At 39.8% G+C, this 24,887-nt stretch overlaps 1 protein-coding gene across 6 annotated transcripts in view; it reads right to left on the reverse strand.

Moving 5' to 3' along the window:
- Positions 1-24,887, reverse strand: part of DIP2B (disco interacting protein 2 homolog B) — a 69,333-nt gene that overhangs the window by 40,284 nt on the left and 4,162 nt on the right. Inside the window, exon 1 of one of the 6 annotated variants that reach the window (XM_069806208.1) lies at positions 20,108-20,144. The exons of the other annotated variants lie outside the window; for them this stretch is intronic. Coding sequence (XP_069662309.1) covers positions 20,108-20,129 — 22 coding nt within the window. The 5' untranslated portion in view covers positions 20,130-20,144. Of the gene's footprint in view, positions 1-20,107; positions 20,145-24,887 lie in introns of those variants that run through there. 6 annotated transcript variants of the gene reach the window in all.

A 24,887-nucleotide genomic window follows, 5' to 3' on the forward strand; every position in this document is an offset into this window, starting at 1 on the left:
TAACCTCTTATCTCTTGGGGCCAAAAAATTGGAAGCGATCAAATGCATAGCAGTAAGAAAACAGAATTATTTGATATTACTTCTCAAGCTAAAATTAAGCCCATTTTGTATTACAACAAGAAACTAGTGATCACAAACAGCAAGTTTTCTTTGCCGTGAGCCCGATTATTGCAAGGCAACAGAGTATTAGACGCTGAGCAGCACAGGCCACTCTATTTGCTGTCCTACAGCATCCTTCTGCCAGACACTTCCAGCCTGATCTGGAGGGCCACATCAGAAAAGGTGATTAAAGGGTTTAGGCTCTAAGCCTCCCAACACAACCAGCCTCTCTGCTAAACATTCCAGCTAACTGGCCATTTTGGTTATAAAGGTGATTTTGCAGTACTGAAATGCTTGGAAAGGGAATGGATTTCACTCCTTTGTGCTGGACAGTCGAATCTCAGTCTCACTTGAAACACCCAGACTACAAGTTTTGAAGCTGAAATGGGAACTTACGCTACTTAGCTGAGGGTGTGCATTTGCACACAAAATTTTATCTCGCTCCTCTTACACTATGCTTGAGTCAGGCCCCAACAAGTCCAAACAAATCCAGCAATTGAGAATTAGAATGTCCATGAAGCACTGAAATGCCAACCAAAGCATTAATTTTAATGCTTGATTGCAATACATAGCTCAGTTAAATTAATCCAGCTCACAAGAGAGGTATGCTGCCAGTGTAAGAAAAGTACACCTTCAAAAAAGAGCTATACAAAGACTATACGCCAAAAGGATAACATTTTGATCGACTGCATGAGCTACAAAATCCACCAGCTTTTCTGAGATTTGCCTCTCCATCTTCAGAGGCAGTTTTAATTCCCCGCATTTGTTCATTTGGGTAGCAAATAGACCAGGGTGACTGCCCCTTCAAGAAAAACAAACCTGCACAGAAAGGGGGAAGGATTTTTCCTTATAAGCCAACCCACAGATTTGTTTGTAGCTTGTTATTTTGTGATTAATTTCTCCACAAGATTTAATTGGACTCTTGACATTGGCGGTTACACACTATATGTAATAAAACATGTGCCACAGAAAATTGTTGGAACTACTAAGGAATACCAGTACCTTATGAACAAATACCAGCACTCTCAATGTAAGTATCACATTCTGTCTTATGTACTGGGAAGCAAAGTATTCTCTGTAATCACTTGCTCCACACTAATATCCTACCAATAAAAAAACCCCTATCCTCACATGAATGCCAGACTTACGGTTCACAGTTGAAAAACAAGAAGGTAACTCAGGCCAAAACACTATTTGCAACCTTAACTACCGTGCAAAGCAGATCATTTAAATTATTGCTTGAAAAAAAGGATTCTCTGAGCATTAGCTAATTAAAAAAATAAAAAGCCTAATGCTATTTGGCAAAAGCAGGAAAGTTCCAAGTAGCAAAATTCAAGCAACAGAAATAAGGGCAATAAATTCTTGGGACTTCCCTGCAGCACTGTGTCTTCCCACTGCTGAATTTCCAAGTAGTTTGTTTAAAAAAAATAATTAAAAAAAATCAACCATTATTTTGACAAACAGGTTGACAGTCTCAAGCACCTGCCTACAGGATTAGAAAGCATAACACTTACAATTTTAGACTAGCCCTACTGAAGTGGAACTAGGCAGTAGGGATTGAAAAGGTTAGAAGAAACAGATTAATTAGCATTCTTTATTTAAGGATAGGCATCCATGCAGGTTAGCAACAGAATACAATTATCTGAAATAAAGGTCCAGCAAGACACAGGGACTAAGGCTCTCAGAAAAAAAACTTGTGTGTAGGCATGGGTGACAGGTGTAAATTCATCTCAATAAAATGATGATCCGATTACTACAACCACAATAACTGTGCCTAAATTGACTTCTCAAGTCTTGGAAGGAAGTGTTCCTTTAATATGCTGCATGAGTGCAACGAATTTATTGTATAAAGTCTCTTCTCTCTGGTCATACATAGCTCAAATCTGTATCAGTCCACTGAGACAGAAACCAAAGATTCACTAAGGGAGAAATTTTCTTTCACCCTATTCCTTTTCTGCTGATTTACAGGAAATGGAAATGGCTAGATCCGAACATAAATGTGGACTTCCTCACCAAATATCATAAATTACTGCAACAGGAAGAGAACCAAGACAATAGGACTGCAATCTCAAGAACCATTCACTCCTACTACATAAACCTGGTAAATCATCAACCCTGCTTCCATGAATTAAACGCTTTGTGACATTTGGTGTGCTAAATTCTTCCAGATAGCTGAAAAAACAACCCAAGAACCACAACTCCTCTCTACACAGATGCAAGACACAGCACCACAAAGAAATCATTAGCAAAGCAAATGAGAGCTGACAATTTAGCTTTAAAATGGTGCTAGTGTTTGTTCATTCCTAGGAAAGAAATTACAAACAAAAACACTTACTGCTGAGACATTCTTTTGGCCCTCTCCCAGCTACAACTGTTTCTGTTCGGTTGTAGTCTGTATTTATCTATATCCTAAGCTAGTCATGGTTGTGCCTCCACATGCTGAGAAGGCCCTGCTAAGGAAATCGAAGTCTGGTCAAAAGAAAGCAAAGCTTCAGCTTCTTTTCTTCTTTTCAGTCAAGACCCTTTCGCTATAACCAACCATAAGATTCCTGTATGTCGTGATCTTTCCTAGCACCTCAAAATGTGATGTCAGGAACCCTTAGGCTTTGTGTGTTTTGTTTTGTTTCTGGTGTTTGTTTTTTGGGTTTTTGGGGGTTTTTTTGTTTTGTTTTTTTTAAAGGACACATGAGAGTGAGCTTAAGCTGCTGATTGCTAATGCAGTGGAGGAACTGTCTTTCCTTGACACCTCTGCTGCAGTGACAGCAACCATCAGCTCACGTGCAGTGATGTCTTCAATTTCCACAGGTAACCAGTACATTAGCACAGACTGAAGAGTAAATACAGCCCACCAGCACTACAGTCCAGTTCATCAGCTCCACACACTACCATTTTTCCTCACTATGCTACCCAAACTCAGTTTTTCCACCCCAACCAATGCAAAGCTCTGCTACCACCTTCACTACTCACAAAGGTTAACTCATCCCAACACACAAGGAATTTTCTCCTGCAGAGCCACCAGCTCAGTTTTCCTGCTCATTTTCAGATATTTGATGGACCAGCTCCAGCTAGCTTTATAGAACAGGTTCTCTGGCAAGCAGGCCAGCACTGGTGTTGCATTGCTTCAGTAATTCCTCATCTCGCTATATATCACAATACTGTTCACCTCTTTCAACCCTCTCTTCCTTAATCTTTTCTGTCTTCTGACAGTTTTAAAAGAATAATTTAAAGAAATCCTACTTTTCAAGACACAGCAGGTCTTGCAAATACACAAGAGATACCCTTCTGTGGATACAGAGTAGGAAATAACTCTAGATTTATGGTTTGCAGAAACAAGACAAGTTCAATCAAGGAGCAATGATTTTTCCTCACTTGGGACCCCTGGACAATAGTCCTGACTGCAGACACCTCTGTGATGAAATCCAAGAGGCTCTGCTTGTTTGTGATTAAACAAGTATACATTTGAGAAACAGAATTCCCTAGAAAAATGCAAAAAATGGCTTCTGAGATTCTTTTTTCATACGATTCTCCTAATTTCTTGAGAGAAAATTAGAACTCATCCTCATGACACAAATCCAATCTGGATGTTCTCACCATTGATTGTGCAAGAGAAAAGACAAACTCAGCAATGACAGAAAACAGAGGGGTATGGGTTTATACAGAGCAGAAGGAAGCCCAGTGAACTACAACTGATCAGCCTAGATGTTACACCTATATTCAAATCATGCAATAGAGAAGCCTGAAACTTCAGGAGTCTCACCGCCCTGTGACGCTAGGCTGCTTTTTAGCAATTAGAGTTGATGATCTATTCTAAACAGTGGTGCTCAATCAGTGCAAGGTGGTAACACCAGCTAATCCTGCTACACTCAGACAATACTCCTCTTTCAACATCCTTGCTCCCCTTCCCCCCATGGAATGAGAACACTGAATCATTTACTGTCTAACAAAACCATAATTACTACAGTGGAGAAATTAAGGAAAATGATCACGTAGTGCACAGCATCTCCCCAACAAAGACTCCAAACACTTGACTGTATCAAGTAAAAGATTCAAATTTGAAAGCAGTTTGTATGCATTTTTAAAAAATGTTTGTATGCTTTAAAAAAAAAAAAGTCAATGTTTCTAGCAGTTTATGCTAACAGAGAATCATGGAAATGCTTCTGGTACATCCATTAGCCCCAAAACACAGATAGCTACTCTATTTAACAGCAAATACTGTAATAAGATTGTAACAAAAATAAGGAAATAAATTCTATTATCACCACTGCATCTGCTTCTCAGGTCCCACCCCTATCAATGACCTCGACGACTCTGCCTTTCTTGCCTACTCCCCTGCTTGATCTCTAGGCACATATGACAGGTAATGTCTCCCTGTAATTTTATCATCTCGAACTTGTTCTGAAAGAATACAACAAAAAGCCTGGTTTTGCAGAGCTTGATTTTGGATTTCTTGTCCTCGACCATAAGTAGAGACCAAACTGGAGATACTGAAACCCAGAAGCATAGCTGAAAGTCAAAAATGTTCTTTTGTTGCATGCCACTTCCAGATAAGGTCTTTCAAGTGTGTTTGGAAGCATTAGGCGACATGTTTGAGAAATCCAAAATGAGGAAGGTATGCACTTTAGCAATTAGGACTGTCTCAGTTATGGCCTAGGCAGAAAATAGTTATCAAACCAATCAGTTCAGCACTTCAGTTAGAAATGTTGTCGCCACTCATTTATTTATTTTGCAGCTAGATATCGTTTTTCTTCCATTTCCTGGAGGACTGGCAACTTCTAGACGCCCCCACTCCCGATGGTTTTACCAAGACTTAAAGCTAGGATGTCCTCAATCCCAGGCTTCAGCAACCCAAAAGACAATATTTAATCCTGTTTTCTAAGGCTGTGTGTTCAAACAGACTATACCTGTTAAATGGTCTTGCACTCCTAACACTCTTTGACTATAACTTCAGCACAAAAACTATGTTTGAAACAAGTTTAGACAATTGCCTCTTTCTGTTTGAGGCCAAATGATGACGCAGCTTCAAAGATTCCCTCCTCCTTCCTTCTGGTGAAGCTGTATATCAGGTTTCCTCCTTGAAGACAATACCAAGGTCTGCAAACTATACAGTCTTCCACAAAAAAGTCACTGATTTCTTGAAAGAAATAAAGCCTTACTCACTCCATATGTCACCCCCGCCTCCCCAAAAAAACAAACCCAAAACCAAACAGTAAGAAAAACAAACAGAACAGGTTTGTGCTTTGCAGTTTCCCTTTAACAGCACCATTCTGTTCCCATTAAGAACATGAATAGGCTACTGAAAAAAACAGCAAGTCGTACAAAGCTGTGTTTGTTAAGCACAAGCATTATACTGCTACAGTTTCAGTACTAAAAGTTTCACAGACAGATCAGCTCCAGATTAATTTATACACACAGCACAAGTCTACTTGGCTCCAGCACTGTGGGTACTCTGTTCCACAGTTTCAAAAAATCTTTTCTAAGGGCTTATGAATGTTGCTTTACCAAATTAAAACTATTTTAATCTCAACATTTATTATTTCAAAAGAATGCAATTCAAGATTAGGTTTTTGCAGCATGGTCTATCCTGCCTGCATACATGGTCATTGCCAGACTACCACACTGCAGAGGTCTGGGTCTGTGTCATTTAAGGTCACAAGGTGTACTTTACCACAAGTCATCTACTGTGTGCCTTAAACCTTTTTAATTTTTTTTTGTTTTTTTTACCTTTAAACAATAAATCCAACTACTGAAACTATACTGAAGAATCTCTTTCTCTTACAACAGCATTTCAGAGTTCCAGATGATCCACTGTCCTCGATTCACCCGTCTGGGCCCATGTATTACGGGTAGTAATCTTAGATGCCATATGTGATGCATCACCAAACTGGGTGAGCTAAGGACAGAGTTCAGTGTTCTTCGTGTGCGTGGGCAGGGGGTGACCAATGAAAAGGAGGTGTCACCAGATCAACTTCAGCCAAAGACCCTCCTTTCCCAGCAAAAAAGACAGACACATATGGTAACTTATCATTACCACTTCTGCTGAAAATGGCACTATCCAGGGTCAGCAAAATGAGTTCTCAAAGGCTTCTCAGGACTGGGACACTGAAAAATGCTTGGAAGCCTACCACTGTAAATAAAAGAGCCTCTTGTAGACGTACTACACTTTTGTTGATTCTCTTTGCAGCAGGCATGAGAACATTCTTACATGTGACCGCGCGTGTGGCTTACACAGCATCAACGTGACCCTGGTATTCTCAGTGGCGAGTTTCTTTAAAGGACTTCCCCAGGTAAGTTGCTCAAATGACCATGAAGCCAAACTTCAAGCCATACCTCTAGTTCATTTGTATGTAAGAACTAAAAGGCCAGAAATACCTCGCCTTTCAGATCCTAACCTGTGACAAAAGGATGCATAATGCACTTGCGCATCAGCAACTCAAATCACACAGTCAATGCATGGGTAACATCTATCTTTACAAAAGGTAAAATGTTTTTAAAAAGGTTCCAAAAAACTCTTGAAGGTAACCCCTTAAAACCTTTAAATACATCACTAAATTCTGTTAACCCTGATAACTCTATTAAATACAGGCTCTGCTCACTGCCTCTAATAAACATCTGCAAAATACAATCACTTAAGTCAACTTCATACAAGATATTATGTTGCAAAGTGCAGCCATATAAATTTTACGTTACCCATAAAACCAGCACATGCACATAAATAGCTTAATCCCATATACAAATAATAAATCTCGCCTGTAACCCCATCCTGGGAAAAAAAAATAACCTTTTAAATAGCTACAACTTGTCATGAGGAAAAAATGCATTTTCCCTTCTGAATGCTACAAAGGACACAAAACTTTGTCACAGGCTTTGTCACAAATAGGATTTTACAAAATCCATTCAAGAGAAACGTTTTCATCTATTTTTAATAAGTAGTCAATGAGAAGAATGTGGATTTAGATGTAGGAGCACTTAACAGTGTTTATAATACTACTCCTGCATCAGAACAATGCATTTAAATGAGGAGAAACAGAAAGCGTCACATACAAGTCCTATGCAAGGACTAGCTATACTCACAGTCTGATGAGCCAAGTAAAAGCAAGACAACTCACAACGCATTTAAAAAACCCAGATGAAGCGATTCTGCCCTGAATAATACTCTTTTCTGACTAACCTCCTGGTCACAGACACTAGCAGAAATTCACATGTATTAATCCTCAGCACAAACGCACAGACCTAGCCCTCTACCACTAGACTGAAACCAAAAGTTTCCCAGGAAATGACTAAACTTTATGCAAGAGTAACAACCCTGTGATTCAGCACTTATTCAGTAGGTAGGTACATCATTGTCTTCCTTAAGGTAGAAACCGAATTATTCGAACAGTGAGTGCTGATAACCTTCTCTTAGGAGTTGTCTGTCCAGCCCAACTACAAAAGATTACACATACGTAAACTCTTTGCCTATTCTAAACAGTATGCACTTTCTCCATGAGACAGACCAGCGTGGACTTTTCCAAATCAAGTCTGGTTTTAGCCCAGGAATAAGAATAAAAATAAAAACAAAAACATGCAGGCACCCAAAGACAACTCTGTATCTTGCTGCAAAATACTTAAACACATAGATAGCCACACACAAGAAGAAAGCCAAATGGTACCTTCCCTTGGGTTTACCACAATCTGCAGTAAACAGCATTCAGTGATGGTCTAGGGCTCTGACACATGTGGTGATTGATTAAAGTCAGATGTATGAAGCTCTTACCCCACCCGCAGCCATCGGCGACACCACAGTTTCCAGTCCAAGGCATTCAATGAAACCAGACAGTCCCTGGCACTTATTCTGCACCTCGGTTCCAGGGGAGGACGGGCGCTCACTGGGGCTGTTTTCCTCTCAGCTCTCTCGCACAAAAAAACCTGATCATATTTTTGCAGCCTTTTGTTCAGCAGCTAGCATGGCCATACAAAACTATCAGAATATTACTACAGTGGATCTGCCTGGGATACGATTAAAACAGAAGTTACTATGTGTTTGAATCCTATGCACAATTCCTATCACCTACCCTTTGATGGCTCTCGGGTGACAATATTTAATAATTCTCCTGAAACAGGCTTCAATTTTTCTAACATAAGCCAACCGCCACAGCTACTCCTTGCTGGTAACTCTCCTCCAAATCTGACACCATAGCAACACCTTGCCAAACCATCCAGGAAAGCAGTTTGGATATGCAGCCCATTTCAGTCCAACTGTACCTGAAGTTACTTTTCATAATTCAATTCTAGATTCTTGAATAAGATACAAGAATGGGAGAAGAAAGAAGTTAAGAGCAATTATTCCCCTACCTGTTGATCCAACACAGTGCTGCTCACACAAAGTATTCAGGCATGGAAATGCAACTCTGACCTCCCTTTAAACACAGTGTTAACAGAGCACTAACCTAGTTGGTATGTCATACTGCACAGTAGCACAATAATTATGTATTTCCAGATGGGAAAATGCTATTCCAAATCATAGTGCAATGAGCTCGATGATTATGCATGATGAAACAAAGAAAGATATCTTGATGAAAGCATTAGCACTTAAAAGATCACTGCCCCAAAAAAATCAATTAAAAAAAAAAAACAATCGCAAGAATGATTTTTCAAAACTAAAGAGGTGAGACATCTATCATGACATGTTTTCCCAAATGCCTCCTACCCTGGTTTTCCCAAAGAGGTAGTACCAAATGTGTATTTATAAGGATATCACTCCCATTTCACAGAAAAAAGCAGCAGAGAAAGTGATGGCTGCTCAAGAGAGCAAAATACATTGTTTTTCCCAAAGCACTGAAATCTGAAACACAAACCACAGTCATTTTACAGCATTAACAAGTGCTTGCTCTAATATATATAGTTACTATTAAACAGTATTAGTCACCATAGTAGGATTCCACTACTCAAAGTAAAAGCAATACAATTATTAATCTCTTAGCCTCAAATTAGTGTACAACACTAGTAATTTGACTTGCGGAAACTCCCACCAAATTCCAGAAGCGTACCTGACAAAAAGACAGCAGGCAGACTCAGTGAGCAGCTATGAAACTGTTCCTGGTTTTGCTATTCATTTCTTTTAAGCCTGACTAGTGGGAACCAAAGCACTTTGTTGAATAACCTTAAACCGGCTCTGCACATGATAATTTAAAATAACCCCACCTCCATCTCAAACACAGTTCTACAAAACCAGAGCTATATTCAAGTTAATGGGAGGCTGCCCCACGGAGCAATCCTTGCTGCATACAAGAACAGGAGTCTGTACAGGCTCCTCTATGCAGAGACCAGGCCGTCTTTTCTGGATTGAAGAGTACAACCCATTCAAGTTGGTTACAAGCTTGGGAAATCAGATTTAAATAGAAAGAGCAGAAGAAAAATGTACTGTACAGCATGGCATAAGAAGTAGATTTCAGGCCCTGAGCTCAGTAGGGGCTGTGTTAAGCTTTCAGTTATGTTTACATCAGCAACCATGGCTTCTTGAGGAATTTCACTGCTAAGGAAACCATGTTGGCATGTCACCAGCAAGCCTAAGAAAACCCATTATTCTATCAGCTGCAATGCTCTTTACAAGAAAGATCATGCAAGGAACGACTTCTGTTCAGGGCTCTTTCGGCATGCTAAAGAAGAGTCAATGTCTGCTTCAGAAGCACTTTGTTCAGAGGCTGGATAGCAGGATGTGGCAAGATCCTTGTTATGTGAAAGCCTTTAAGCTGTGTGGAAGATCAAAATAATAGGCAAAACGTACTATAGCAGCAAACATGAGAACCCTCAGAGCACAGCTCAACAATCCAGCTGCATGTTGCAAATCCACCACAAAGTTACTGATCTTAGCTACTTCACTGGAAAATATACACCTCTTCCAGCACACCAATTCCTCCTTTCTAATTCTGCACACTAATAGCTCTTTAAAGAATATAGCATTCAATTTTTGGTACCAAGTGGCCCTTGCTCTGTCTGCCTTCAAGTAGAAAAAACATGCTATTATCATAAAGAGAATGAACAGTCAATTTGCTGGCCTCATTATGCAGGATATCGCAGTATCAGACAGATATTTCTGTCATTCCAAAATGGCAAGACCCTAAACACGTGTATTTTTCTTGCTTTGTATCAGTATGTCACCACTGTCATAATATATTTTCACAAAACTGTGTACCCTTTCTACATTGACACCAGCGGACCTTGAACCTAAAGAAACAGGCTTAAAAGTAAGAAAGATCTTATTCAACAAGCTATCTCCAAAACCACAATTACTACTTACAGTGAATTTTCTTACGGTGGCGTCTCTAAGGGTGCAATATCTCCTTTTCCAATTTAAATAAACTGAATTCTCAAATGTCTTTCTTGTAGAGGGAAGGAAGTATGGAGAAATCAGTAGGATTATTTAAGAGCACAGTCAGCAACTTGACAAAAAGAAAAATAATGCAAACAGAATGAACAAAAGAGCTTACAAAAAAAGATACTGCAATTACAGATATGATTTAGTTTGAAAACAATTAATACAGGAATTATTTACAATACAATGCTTCCAATATACTGTGTTTATTACAAAATTTGTCACTGCAACCTTGTTAAAAAGGTATTTCTGAGATCACATTTTCTCTTCAAAATTTCACATAATCAAACTCTACATGAGAAAATTTCTATCTTGTTAATTTTTCATTAGTGAAAAACAAAGCAGAAGATAATAGGGGAGTAATCACAACAAATGATTCCAAAACCACCTTGCTTGAAATTCTCAGTGAGTGGGGAATTGAGGCTCTCAATAAAACAAAAAACAGAGGATGACACAAAGCTTTGGACAATCACTGCTTTGTTTGCACAATAACTACAATCTCCGCAGCAGTCTAGATAGAGAGGCTGAGAAAACATCTCATCTGAATTCTTCTTCCTTAGTTCCGGTCTACCTAGGCCAGTGTTTCTGGAAAGCTGCTTTAGTATTCCAAACTGCTCAGAAAATCTGACAGCACTCCACTCCTCTCTGAAAGGTAAGCTCTTCTCATTACAGCAGGCATCCTCTCAACAGGCCAATGACCAGTTCTGGCGTGACCTGATGTACACACAAATGTAACTCCCTTCTGGAAAAGCAAGCTATCACCATGAGACAGATTAAAGCCTAATAATCTCACTGACAGAAGCCTCGTGAAGAACAAATTGGACAGCTTCCAACAACACTGTCTCCACTTTAGAGGACTGCAAAATAGGGACTGGCCCTAACACAATACATATGACACTTGTAATATTAATGAGTCAGCCCTCTAACTACACACAAGAGCTGAATATCAATGAAAAAGGAAGCGTTTTTTACATCTGGCACCTGGCATATCGGAACAGCAAGCAAACACTGCTTTGCTGGGTAAGCAAACACCTAAATACAATTACTCTCAAAATTGTTCTATTTGATTTTGACGCTTCTGCAGTCTGTTCCCACGAAGGCCAGAGACATTTGATATAGTGGAAATAAACTCATTGTGGTTTATTTATAATAAAAAGGGAAGAAAAACAAACATGTTCCTCTAGAAATGACACAGCTTTCAGCAGGTAAATGAAAAACTCACGTTGGTAAATTCAGCATTAAAGTATCAAAAGACAGAGTTAGCTGTAAACAAATTCTTTTAAACAACAGATCGACTGACCCAGCAAACACTAGCCAACTGGAAAGAAACATTAACTGGGAAACAAAAATGGCCTCTGCCAGAGGCCAGAATGCTGACTGCATTTCCCTTTTGTTGTTTGTTTCCATCTTGAATCACGAACACCAGGTTTCAGGAGGCTCAAAGTGGGACTCAGTCACGGCTCGGAGGGCTGTCAGCTGAAAAGCATAAACTCCTGTGCAGGCCTAATCAAGAACTTGGTGAGTACAATGCAAAACAACTATGAGCTTGTGTACTGAAGGCAGCTGCACAGTCAGAGTGAAAAAAACCAATCAATCTTTAAACTGGTTCCAAATGTTTTTCAGACCAAAGTATCTCATGCATTGAAAGGGAAACTACCTGCACCAGATCTGCCCTCATCACCTGCACTCTTCACTTGAACAAAATATCTTGAATTTGGAAGAGTAGAAACTTTATGACTGAGTAAAAGGTAAAAATTTCACGGCGTATTTGCACTAACAAGCTGTCATCTCTCCAAGACCAAATTTATCATAAAAATGGGTCAAAAATTACAAAATATCATTTATATAAACTTCTAAACACATAACAGCAGCGTAAAAAACTGCATTTCAGCCCTAACCAAGTGAAAGTTGAACACTTCCTTGTCACCAAAACACCCATGTTGGCACTGCCTGCTTGCATGAAAGCAACACAGGGCTCGAGCTGAGAACAGAATGATTTCTGTCATGGCAAAACCACTTTGAGATTCAGAAGTCCAGCATCAGTGCCTCGTTATGTATGAAGCGGAGAGAGAGAACAAGCAGTGGCAGAGCACATGCCACTGAGGGTTTCTTTGAAACCCACTATTCCCCACGAAGCACAGCTGACTGCATCCATGTTTGTCACTGGAGAGTGACAATACAGACTAGTCTTTATAGGCAAGAAAAAGTATTACTTGGATGTGATACAGTATTTGCTTGGCTGGATTCTGGCTGGAAAAAAGGAAAAACTGCTGGATCTATTTTATGGTTAAGTTTATGGCAAAGTTACTTACAGAACAGGATGAGCTTCTTGAAAGTGTTTCAGTCATAAATCAAAACAAATAAAACCACTTTCCATATTGTAAGTTAATCAGAATGCTCTCTCAAGTTGTCCTCACACACACTACCACAGGGAAGAAAGCCTGACAAATCTGCTAAAAGCTTTAAAAAGCCTAAATTAAATATTAATATTCTGAAAATGATGAAGCCAGCACAAAAACATGTCTCCTCTGCCACTCCAGTTCTGTATAGCCCAGAGCAAGAGATGAAAGATTTCTTGCAAACAGTGATGCCCAGATGGAATTATTAATAAAACAGAGAAAAATCCAAGCTATAGCTGTACAGGTTGGGAACTGCAAGCTGTCTGAAAAAGCAACAACCAGCAAAACGTATTCACAGTAAACTAGTAACAACAGTTAATTGTTATAATGCCAACTAATGAAAAGCAAGAGACAAAAGGTTATCAATACTGCATTGGCCTTACAGTTACGTTTAGCATGATGAGAAAAACTTGTGCTGAAGATAAAGTCAGAATCGCTCCCTTAAAAGTCCCACTTTTGATGCACATGCATTCAGAACACTCATATTCAAGCTAGGCACCTGGAGAGACAAGCGCATTAAGAGGAATATATTCAACTTTACTTCAGAATTGTGCTTTGACTCTTATTAACCTCATGACAGAAATCTCCATGATGGAGAAGTACTCTGGTAGCACTGCCTTACAGTAGTTTAGGGTTGGTTGGTTTTGCTAGTTAGATATTTTGTGTTAGATGCTTCCTCATCTTTCAGTTACTTAACAGAACTATCCTCCATTCCCTCCAATTTAAGGTTAATAGCAACCTAGAATGACTTGCCAAAAGCTCCCCAAAAATCTTTTAATTGAATTATGTCATCAATTACTTAATTATAATGAATGAGACCATATTTTAATATTTCATTCTGCAATAAATTTAAAACAAAGGTGACTGTGCAGCTTCTCTTAGCAATAGCCTATCTCCCTCAAAGGTGTAAGCAAAATTACTTTAAATAACAAACTAATCTTTATTGCTTTATTTCCCATTAGCACTTAATTCTAACAGTATTAGCCTGTTTTTATTACTGTTAAAAACCCCCCATGTAAGCCCTCCAACTTACTCATCTAAAACAGAAGCTCAAGACTTTGAACTCTGGTTCTCGCGGGAAAAAATCCTGAAGTGCTAGCTAATTTCTCTCTAGGGATGGACAAAGTAAAATTTAAGAATATACAACTCTAAAATGTCCAGGAGAAAGCCCAAATCAACAAACAAAAAACCAAGACAAAACTTAACAAAAGCATCACCTGAAAAAGCAAGCTAAGAATTGCAGAGGGTGCTAAATAAGAGTCATTTGTGGGGACACAGGTCTCCGATTCCACAGCATGCCTGTTGAAAACAACATGATGGAAGCCACAAATGAACGCAGGTGCATAGGGCAACTGCAGATGTTTGGCAAAGCTGCTGCTTCAGCTCCACAGTATGACCTTGGCAAAGTTATCTGATGTCCATGGCCTAATTCCACCTCTATTTCGGCTGGTAAAGAAGGCAGGGACTTTCCTGGCCCCTCCCTCTAACTCAGGGACTGCAGGTGTCCTACCTCTTCTAAAACCTGGAAATCCTACAGAATACTGCGGTCTACCCACCCAAAGATCGCCCTAATTGTAGTCTTGCTCCAGTGGCTTACAATCCATTCCAATATCCGGGCTCTCTACTGTCTTGCTCCAGCATGATTCATTATCCCTCTCCAGTCCATTCTGCATCATTCTAGATAACAGTTTACTTCCTCCTTGGCCACACAATCTTACGTTAATATGAGATCCTCCACCATACCACATGCTAACTTCCCCAGCCTTACCACTGAAGAGATGAGAATTTAACATTGCCTTTCGTTTCCGCATGTCCGCTATAAATGACAACATAAAAAGTGCTTGTATATGAACCATCTGTTACTATGCCTAATGGAGCCATAATCACTAGATATCAACGATTTCAAAGAACACTAAAATGTGTATAAAACCAGTGTGTCAATGTAATAATATTAACAGGGACATGCTTGTATCTTTTTGATAAAATATTATATTCACAGCAGGCTTTGCTTTCAACTACAAACATAATGGCCTTTTTATAGCAATGTGAAGCACCACAGACAGTACTACACAATTTAGGGGGACGGAGGGAGAGCAGGAAGGGCTAAGGATGTGTTGACAGCAATAATTTAAGACAAGATATTCTGCCAAGAAAGAGGAACTAAAGAATTAAAGTCTAAATAGAAAGCTTGCAATTAAGCAAAAACTCTGAAAAAGCAGGACTGTAGACAACAGGCATCAGTTTGGATTGCTGCCCTCCAATTTGTTCAGTAAGACTTGTCTGCTGACTCCATATGTTTCATATAAGTAAAATGCGTGGCATGCTACGTAATAGTCTCTTAAGAGAAATGTTGTTTGGGAAATAAAGCAACCACTTCTCTTCAATATCCCTTGTACAATAGGATCATTTCTTCTTAAGCATTGGGCATTCTAAAAGCGCAACACAGTACAGTACAAAAAATATAGAAACAAAATAAAAAAATAAATTCCTTGCAGTATCACAGCGTAGATCTTCCTACCAAATACAATGCTGACCTGCCTTTTCAGTGACAACCAATATGGAGCATCCATAAAAAAACCCTTGTAGGCTGTAGTACCTCAGACTCTATTCGAATAAAGAAACTCTGGAGAGATGTTCCCTCTTACCCCAGCTAATTCTGCTGGAGGAAGACACAGCAAAATTTCTCCTGAAACCCCAAAGTCACACTTGGGTAGCTACCATCTCCATAAAAACACACAAACACACAGAAGCCATGAACTCATGATGTGCTTACAACCTGACACCTTCATCACAGTTCTCTGAAGCATGATACCTCAGTTGTGCTGTGCACAGATATGATTGAATATTTCATGTTCTAAGTTCTAAAAGGAAAAAAAAAAAAAAACAACCCTAGCCCAGAAATGCAGTCTCCAAGAAGCCAATCACTCAACTACATAGACAGTACTGTACCTAGCAGTCCTGATGAGACTGGCCTAACAGCTATAAATCACTCCAAAATCTTTTCATGCAGAGGAAAGGGAAATGGCAAAGCAGCAGAGATTTGAGAGTGAAAGCATGCCCATTTCTAATTTGCTTGGTTGCACTGGTTTAAAATTGACGTTTATTTTGATACTTGAGTTTGTCTCTCCTTTTATTTCAGCACACAGCAAGCTGAGAATGAAGAATTTATCATATGGAGAAACCAGTCATGCAGAGGTAGACACCTTTCCCAGAGGTAATGCAGCAGAGCCTGACCACTGGAGACATCTTCCTCCTTGTGATCAGAATGAAGTCACATATGGGCTCCGAGCAGTTCAATAAGAGACAGGTTTTGCAAGCATTCTTGCACAGAAGATGCTTTCCTCATGGTTTAGTTTCAACAGATGGGTTAAGTGCTACACTGACAGACCCACAGAATGAAAATCCTGAGAATTAAGCACAAGATCTTAGCATTCAAACACAACAACCAGGGCCTAAAGAGCTAATGTAGACTGACATGCAAAAGTGTGCAATCATTTCCATGCGGCTGCCTTCATCTTCTTTACATATGAGGCCAAGAAAGCCCCTGGGGCTGTACTAGTGCCTAAATGGGCGCAGGTTTCCTTTAGTCTCTAACAAAGGCTTTAAGCAATTGGCAAGCTGCCCTAGCCTAGCTGCCTTCTTCCTTTTCATATGTGCCTCCATCCACAGATAACGCAGGGTGGCTTTGAATTTGCACCCTGCACAATCAGAGGTAAAGGATATCACAGGAAACCCAAGTCAGCTTTTCCCCTCCATGAGGTAACTCCCTGGAATAACCAGCACAGTCTTTTTCATTTACGTATCTAACAGTATGTAACACTTAAATAGTAGACAGTATGTTCAAAGCTCTAACATTAACTGGTTTAGTGAGTTAAGATGAGAGATGCTGTCTGCAGCTGCTTGGGGCAGAATGTGCTGAAGGAGCAGAAATCTACCTTTCGACTAGGAATCTATGAAACTGCTTCAAACAATCCCTTTAAAACATGGAAACAATCCAACAACTGCTAGCTTACTCTGATGTGACAGTAACTCTTGGAGACTTTTTGTCACATTTCACCCACAGAAAATCTAAGCTATTCTTAAATAGCTATTCTTGATAGCAGAATTACAGAAAAAAACCCCCAGCTCTTACATCTCCCAGATCTCTCTGCTTCACTAGTTCCTTTCATTCTTCCTTTCTTGGACTATTCTGCAGGCTATCCTCTCGTGATGTCAAGTATTCAACAGCAATACTGTTAATTTTGTTAAGACTGTCAGCTCCTCAATCCAGATCCCAAGACAGACCCATGAGCAGCTGTACCAGCACAACCGAGAGGTTGCCACTTTGCACAGCAAGAGCAATAAAAAGTAGCAAACACACTCTAAGCTGTGCTGTTGCCAGATCTTTCATAACCTGAAGCCAAACTCAATTCTAATGGAAGACTATTTACTCCTTCCCAGTTCTCCATGCCAAGTCTCTCCTTTTATCCTTCTGCCCAAATAGTTCTGTCTCTGTTGGAAGAGGAGTGTGCCTGCAGTGCCGTACAACATGTCTGTGTCTTTCACACCATTTTATTGTTCATAGGAAGGTATTCTGTAATTTTAAACAAGAGAACATAAGAAGTAATTATTTCCCTAAGAGAAGACGCCAAGTTATGGCATGTTGCATAGCATGGAGAACTTTGTCACCATCACCTACTTTACTTCGTGCCCCCCTCCCTTGTTGCTTTGCTGAGACCATTTAAATCTCTGAAATGTGAAAAAAAGGAAGCATCACCCTTGCTACAGACTCAATGTATACGAGAGTGAGTCTCCATAAACAAGCCCCAGAAGAGCTGCCAGTACATGAACCTTTATTTCTATTTGGTTTTCCCCGTCAGGTTCAATGCAAGAAATTACTTTCACATCACAGGGAAATGAACAGGTTGAAAATCATGAGCTGTCACACTGCAACACTGATAAACCAAGGATTACTGCAGGTAAGTGTGCATAAGACAAATCTCTACAACTCTTTTGAGCCAGAGGATCACATTTCATAGGCCACATAGAAAGCCCAAAGGAGAGCAGTGAGTACAAAAGAACAATGCAAAGCAAATGGTACGTGTTTGGACAAGAATCAAAAAACAAACCCTAACCTCTGTTAAAAAACCCTTGGAATTAGTGACAGCCACACTTAACAGACGATACTTCAGGCCCCCCTTTAGGGAGCTACAACAGAAGAATTAGAATCAGAGGAGAGAGGGAGAAGAAGGGTCCAGATTTTCTTTTTTCTTTAAGTCTCATCTGAAAAATAGCTTTGTTCAGATTTATTAAAAATCAGCTTATCCACTGTGGAAAAGGGAAGAGACACATGCTATTAGGTGAGTAATTACCCAGTAAGACACATGACAGTAATCATAATACATCAAGTATGATTTTGCTAGATCCAAATGCTTTTCTTTATGACTTCCATGCTATAACCAGATACTACTAAAAGTGTTTTACCAAAGCTTTGTACGTTTTGATACACAAAAGCCAAAGGGTAATTGCGTCTTCCTGTTTGCTGTTCTAGCCAGACTTTTTTTTTTTAAAAGGCCTACTGCAAAAAGAATTGCCTTGAAAGCCTTCCAAGGCAACACCAACTTCAAGGTTTTGTATTTTTCTGATTTTGGGGAAATACGAGAGCAAATTAACTATGCTCTAGCACAGGCATCCATGCCTCTGGTCAAAATTACCAAAACAACGTTCCTAAGTCTTTAACATTAATGGCGACTAGCCCTACACAATTTTTACATGCTGCAATTTTAAAACAGGACTTAACAAGTAAAGTGTATCAAACACAGGAATAACTAAACAGAACAGCAATGTTTGTTCAAGGTTTCTAGGTGTGGCTGCAGCCAAGACATAATAGGATTATTTATATCTGACTCATTTGCTTCGTCTTCATCCACGATTCTCCCTGTTTGGGACTCAATAATTGACTTTTTTCTGCACCATAGGACTTTTAAAATCCAGAATATTTTCAAGAAGGACTTGAGAATTTAAAACAGAGAGGAGAAATACCACAAGTACAGTGGGTTTATATCAATAAGTGTTCAACTGAAACATACTATCACTGTGATAGCTAAACTTCAGACTACCTGAACATGTAGAAGAGCATGCAATATCCCAGCACACTGCACAGACGTCCATTTACTAGTTATCAGACTGTGTGTTTCAAAGTCTCTTCCCTTGAAAGTGACAATGTACCCTCATGTATGGAGCAGAGGGCTGAGTGTCAAAAGATCTCAGATCTGCGCCTGGCTTTGCTGCTGGTTTGTGTGACTGAGCAACTCACCTCACCTCTGTGCATCTCAGCTTCCTGTCTGTGAACTGAAAATAACAATACTTCCCCCTTTTCACTGTAGCGACTTCCAATCCAAAATCGCTTATTGTAATTGGAATGAAAACCTCCATACTTAAGAATTGTTCTTTTTTTTTTAATCCACAAGGGATCACTTAAAGTTTCTGCCCTAAGAACAAACACAGGTCTCGGTCTCAAAAAACATTTACACAAGCACTTTACTATTATGAGATCTATTTTTTGCTAACACAAGACAGGTTTCAGTTTTGTGTTGTTCAGTATTTTTTTCAGGATTGCCACAAAAGCTTAAATAAACTGTATCAAAATAACTTATAATTTGGCTACCTACAAATGCTTTCACTGCTCATGAAATGAAGTAAACGGTTCACTATTTTTTTTAAGAAACAAAGCTTACATTCCTAAAAGTTTAATCAATTGCCCTCTCCAGTTTGCCAAAGTTCACAGCTTTACAAAATGCAGAGCTGAGGCGCCTGTGCTCTCCAAAATGGAAAAGAGCAAGGTGCTAAGAGGTGAGAGTATCTTGAGCCAACACTGTTGCCAAAGGCTTTGTTATGAAACCAGGGCTGTAGTTCTTGAGGACACACCATAGGAATATACATGCTTTTCTCCAGCTTAGAGACACAGTACAGAGTCATCTGAAGCAAACTTTTCAGCAACACCCTTCTCCTTTCACATACACAAACAGCACTGCAAGAAGCCCTGCATTTATCCAACCAAATGCCATCAAGTACCTTGCTAGAACCACACCTATGGGACACGTAGCAATCTTTTTTTTTTAATGCCAGAAATGGAGCACCTTTAATAGGCATTTTCTGCTTATATTCCATTAAGGGAAGAAAAAAAAAAAGACAGCATAGTTTAATAAGCTGCAGATCTGTTTATCCCTCTACCAGAACCGCTGAGGATCAAGAACCTTTTATCTCCCGCTTGGATCACCTGACTCGGCTCTCCATCGCATGGTGAATAATCACAGGCTGGAATTTGCCATGTCACTTCCCAGCTCTTCGGAGTAACTCTCCTTCTCCTTACCACAGTGACAATGCACATTGTGAGCAGGAATGTCAGCTGCTGCTATGCAGCACAAAACCATGCTAGCTACACATCTTGCCTTCTTGACAGAAAGGCAAAGAGTGACCTTTTACAACTGTTTGTTAGCTTTGCTCATACCTCTTTCTAGAAAGTAAGCAGAAAACTTCAAAGCCTCTTTCCCCTCCTCAGGGTTTCTTTTGGCTGGTCAGCTTATCTATGTGATCACTGTTTCCAGAGAAGCACACAAAGCTTCCACAGTGGGTAATTACAGCGAAAGGTGATGATGAATACGCAACCACTAGGCAAAGAAAACAAGTCTTATCAGGACATCCATACTGACATACATGCATTTGGTGCTGTTCTCAGTGAGCAAATCACAGTATTTCCAGAAAAGGTGCTTCATATTGAAATGGCTCTTCATGTCAAAGATTAATCAGCACTCTAAATGAAGAGTTGATGCTTTAAAGGTAGAGGTGGGACAGCAGGCAACACAAAACCTTCTTTAACACATCCTCATCTGACTACCCTTTCTGGAATGATGGCTGTGCGGCTACAGAATGAAGTCACACATAGGGACAGGACCTGAAACCAAATCTTTCAACTCTCAATCTGGTGCTTTATCAGGTGTGTCATTCCCACTTTAGATCACATCCTTCCAATTTATGGCCAACCAAATGCCCCATCACCACTTATCTTGTTCGTACGTTCCAAACTTAGCACTTCTGTAATCTCCCATGGCTTGCCCCACACAAACAGCTTGTCTTCTGGTCACCCCTTCCCACTCTCAGCAGCACAGCTCAACACTCCACCCAGTCACCCACAGTCCATCTTTGCAGCAACTACAGCAATGGCTCATACGGAAAATTATTAGTGGGAAAATAATTATTCTTAGCTTCTTGTAATGAAATTCATCAGCTCAGAAGGAGGAGCTGGAAGTACCACATGACAATCAATTCCCAACAGAACAGCAGGCTTTGTCTGCAGTACAGAGATGCATGTGGCTGCAATGACAGCGGTGTCCTCCCTCTGCAGGGGAGCTCTATCAGGAGAGGCAGGGATAAAGCAGACTTCCTCCAGCAAGTTACCTATGCTGCTCTCAGAGAAATTTATTGTGAACTTGTATTAGAGGAACACCAATGTTGCTACTCCTAAATAAATTTTCTTAATGCAGAGTGAGCTACAATCTAGAAATACATGCACTAACTCAGCTTCTTTGCAATTTATGCTTTATTTCCAGTAATAGGACAGTTTAGTTTTCAAACTCCTTTAGGACTAAGGTACAGGAACAACACCCCTGTTAAGAGCGAGACAGGAAAAATATCCCAAACAATCCCCTTCCATCGCTGCACTTTAGACCTGTTGTTTGACATTAGTCCTGATCCCAGAGGCAAAATGGGAGTGCTTTATCCACTAAGTCAACCAGCTCCCACGGCTATAGCCATCCTAAATGGAATGCATTATTCCTGCATTAAAACATATGTTTTTCAAGGCAGCTAGCCATCCGGCTGTTCTGAGAGAGATTACAGAAGACCTAATTTTATCAGGCAGGGATACAATTCTCCTGGTTGTTTTTGCTCCCTAGGGACATGGAGCTGGTGAAAGCAGGTTGCCTGACTGCTGGGGAACAATTCTGAGAGGCTCAGTTGCTGATCACTGAGGCAGCAACTCACATCCTGGGTTCACAAAATATATTAATGTATGCCCTGTAGACTCTGCAGGCTCCCATCCCCATGGAATTCAAAGTCCAGAAAGACCTAGTTTGTATCAGCAATTCTCAAGTCAACAAGAATTAGAAAAAGTTTATGTTGGCAGAGAAGTGCTAAAACTTTAAGCAAGCTTTTTTTTCCTTTTTCTTTTAATCAGCTTAAGTTACACTAAATAAAACAAGGCGTTTGCTCACAAAAGCAGCAGGGAAAGTTAAGTTACTATTACATTGACTATCTTTGGTATAAACATAATCTCTCCTGCCTGTGTTTATTCCAAGTAGTGTTTCAGAAACTCTCAGCTTTGAAGTTTAAAAAAAAAAAAAACGCAAGCTGATAAAAATAGGCATTTTGCTCAAAAAATATCCAGGCGAGAGTAACAACCCAGCACTGGCAAACATTATTCAGAATGACAAATACAGGTGTGAGGCTTTTCCCAAGACTTTTCATCAAAATGTAATGGGAAAATTCGTGTAGCAGATGGAATGCTGCTGCCTGCAGAGCATCCGTTAGCTATAAATCACTGTTTCCTCACACATGGTGCAAATTTAAGAGTCTTCCATTCAAATTAATAGAATGAGACATCCTGGCCTGATGACTCTTCCCTGATTTCATAAGCTCTAAGAAAAATTTTGGATTGAATCAACCTCAATAGAGGAATGCTTCAATTCCTCTCTCTATTAATCTAGGTCCAAGAAGCAGCTAAGCAACTCACTGAGAGATTCAGGAAATGCTTTTTATAACTTTGAGACATACATTTTAAAGAAAACCATTTTAAGAAATTATCTGAACATTGTATTTGAAACAAATGAAAACAGGATGCTATTCAGCTTCTGCTTGCACCTCTGGGACTTCTCACCATTCGTTCACTCTTTGGCTTCTGAAACTTGCCACTGAATAAACATGATAAATCCAATGAATAGAATGCTTCATGACAAAAACTAATCAAATAGAGGGAATCAGGAAGGAACCCATCACCGTTTCCACAACATTACCAATGAACTAGAAACACAAGGGGTCCCCCGTAGGCATACTTTCCTATGGAGCTCCAAGCATTGTCTAGTTAGATGCACATTTGAAAGACCAGCAATCCAGCTCCATGCAGTTATGCTACCATCCATCACATTTACTACTTAATATTTCATGCTACAGAATTTAAAATAGAAAACTGAAGATCAGTTATCTAGGACACCGCAAAAAGAACACCAAATGCGGCTTTAGTGCAGATGTGTCAGGCTAACAGGTCTGATTAACATTTCCAGCCTAAGCATCCAGCTGAAACTGCAAATACCGCCCATACTAGAAGTAGTAAGAATCATAAAAGACAAACCAGGAACCACTGCTACCAGATGTCCCCTCCACCCAACTGAGGAAAACTGGTTCTAACTCTAGCAAAGCTTCAGAGAAGCAATCAGGGAGGAGGTGGAGGACTCTCTTTAAAGCCTCTAATTTCCTCTTCTCCCCAAGGCAAAGGGTCAGAGCTACAGCTTTTACAAATAGCCCCAAACTCGGTCCTCATTTCCTAAATATAAAAGGGACAACACAAAAATATGCACATTCTTTAACTCTCCTGGTTATTCTCTATTATACCAGCCTGGATGCTCCAAACCCCTTCCTTTTCTTCACCATATTTACATACTTCGATCATGTACCGACAGTAAAATCTATTCCCACTCGCAGTAGCCAAAGTATTTCTTTCAATATTTGCGTTGAACTCACTCTCTCCAAACCATTAATCATTTAAATCATTCTGCTTTGACCATCTGCATAGTATAAACTTGTGGTCATACAGACCTTCTGTTTGATGCACTGGTGACAGATTTGTTACTTTACTCCTCTTGATCATGACTTGAGCTGTATTTTCTTTTCCTGTGAGACACAGACATAGCAAGGAATCGATGCGCTACCATGCTTGCATCCCTTTTTCCTGGGCTGTAAGGTTTAAGAAAATAGAGTATCATCTGAAGTGAAGGCTCTTATCAGAATCTTTGTAAAGCCAAACAAGGCAGGAATGATCATCTTGGAATTTGCGTAAACAGCTCCCTATGACATGCTCCAAAAGGTTTTTTTATGCATTTCAAAGCACTGCCTCAGAACTGTACCCTTGTTGGCTGCACACAGAAAGAATGTGTCAAAGCCATACATAGATTTCTCAGCAGATTTGGTACCCATCAGCTCTCAGTCCTGCAGGTAAATTAAGGAAGCAACATAAAAGCTTTCCCAATACTAGTTTTGCCTAATGCAAGACTTGTGAGTGAGATGCTGCATAAATGCACAAAAACCACCTGTAAGTCCTGCTAGCTACAAGACAATCAGATCTGACTTGCTTATGTTCATAAGCTCCTACTCAACTTTTTCTGTGCTAGAGCCACAGTTCCCCTCTGAATAGCAGGGAAGAAAGTGAAGTGAAACCTTTCTGCTCACTCAGCAAAATCGACATAGCCAGTCCTTTCTCGGACAATTACTTCCTTTGACTCTTCTCTAATCTATTTAAATTCTGTGCTTCAGCTACTTAATCTATAAAAAAGATCCTCACCTACTTTAATAGGTGCCTGGCAATCCAAGAATGAAAACTGAAACGCACAATTTTTGAAAGAACAGAAAAATACCATGACTCCATAGGAAATTTTCAAGCCAAACAAAATAAAGACTCTACCCACTTGCTTGAGTCAACATGTTTTCTTCCAGTAAGGTTCTATCCTATTTGGCTGGCCTTCAGTCCTGGGTTTCAACTGTTTTGCTGATACTACTTTTTTCCACACATGCCACCATCCCTGCTATTTCTTCAGCTTCTGAAAATCCTAACACAAAGCTTTCCTCTGCAGACAGAGCCTCAATTCTCCAGTAAGAGACAATCAGCTTTAAAAGGAACAAACACAGGTGCATGAAGCCATTCACAGAAACACCCACACGAAATCACCAACCAGACAGCCAAATGTATGTTTAACTAGAAAAGTAAACAGAAACCAGCTCCTTCTGTACAT

This window comes from Haliaeetus albicilla, chromosome 18 (genome assembly GCF_947461875.1).
Source record: "Haliaeetus albicilla chromosome 18, bHalAlb1.1, whole genome shotgun sequence".
Classification (NCBI taxonomy): Eukaryota; Metazoa; Chordata; class Aves; order Accipitriformes; family Accipitridae; genus Haliaeetus; species Haliaeetus albicilla.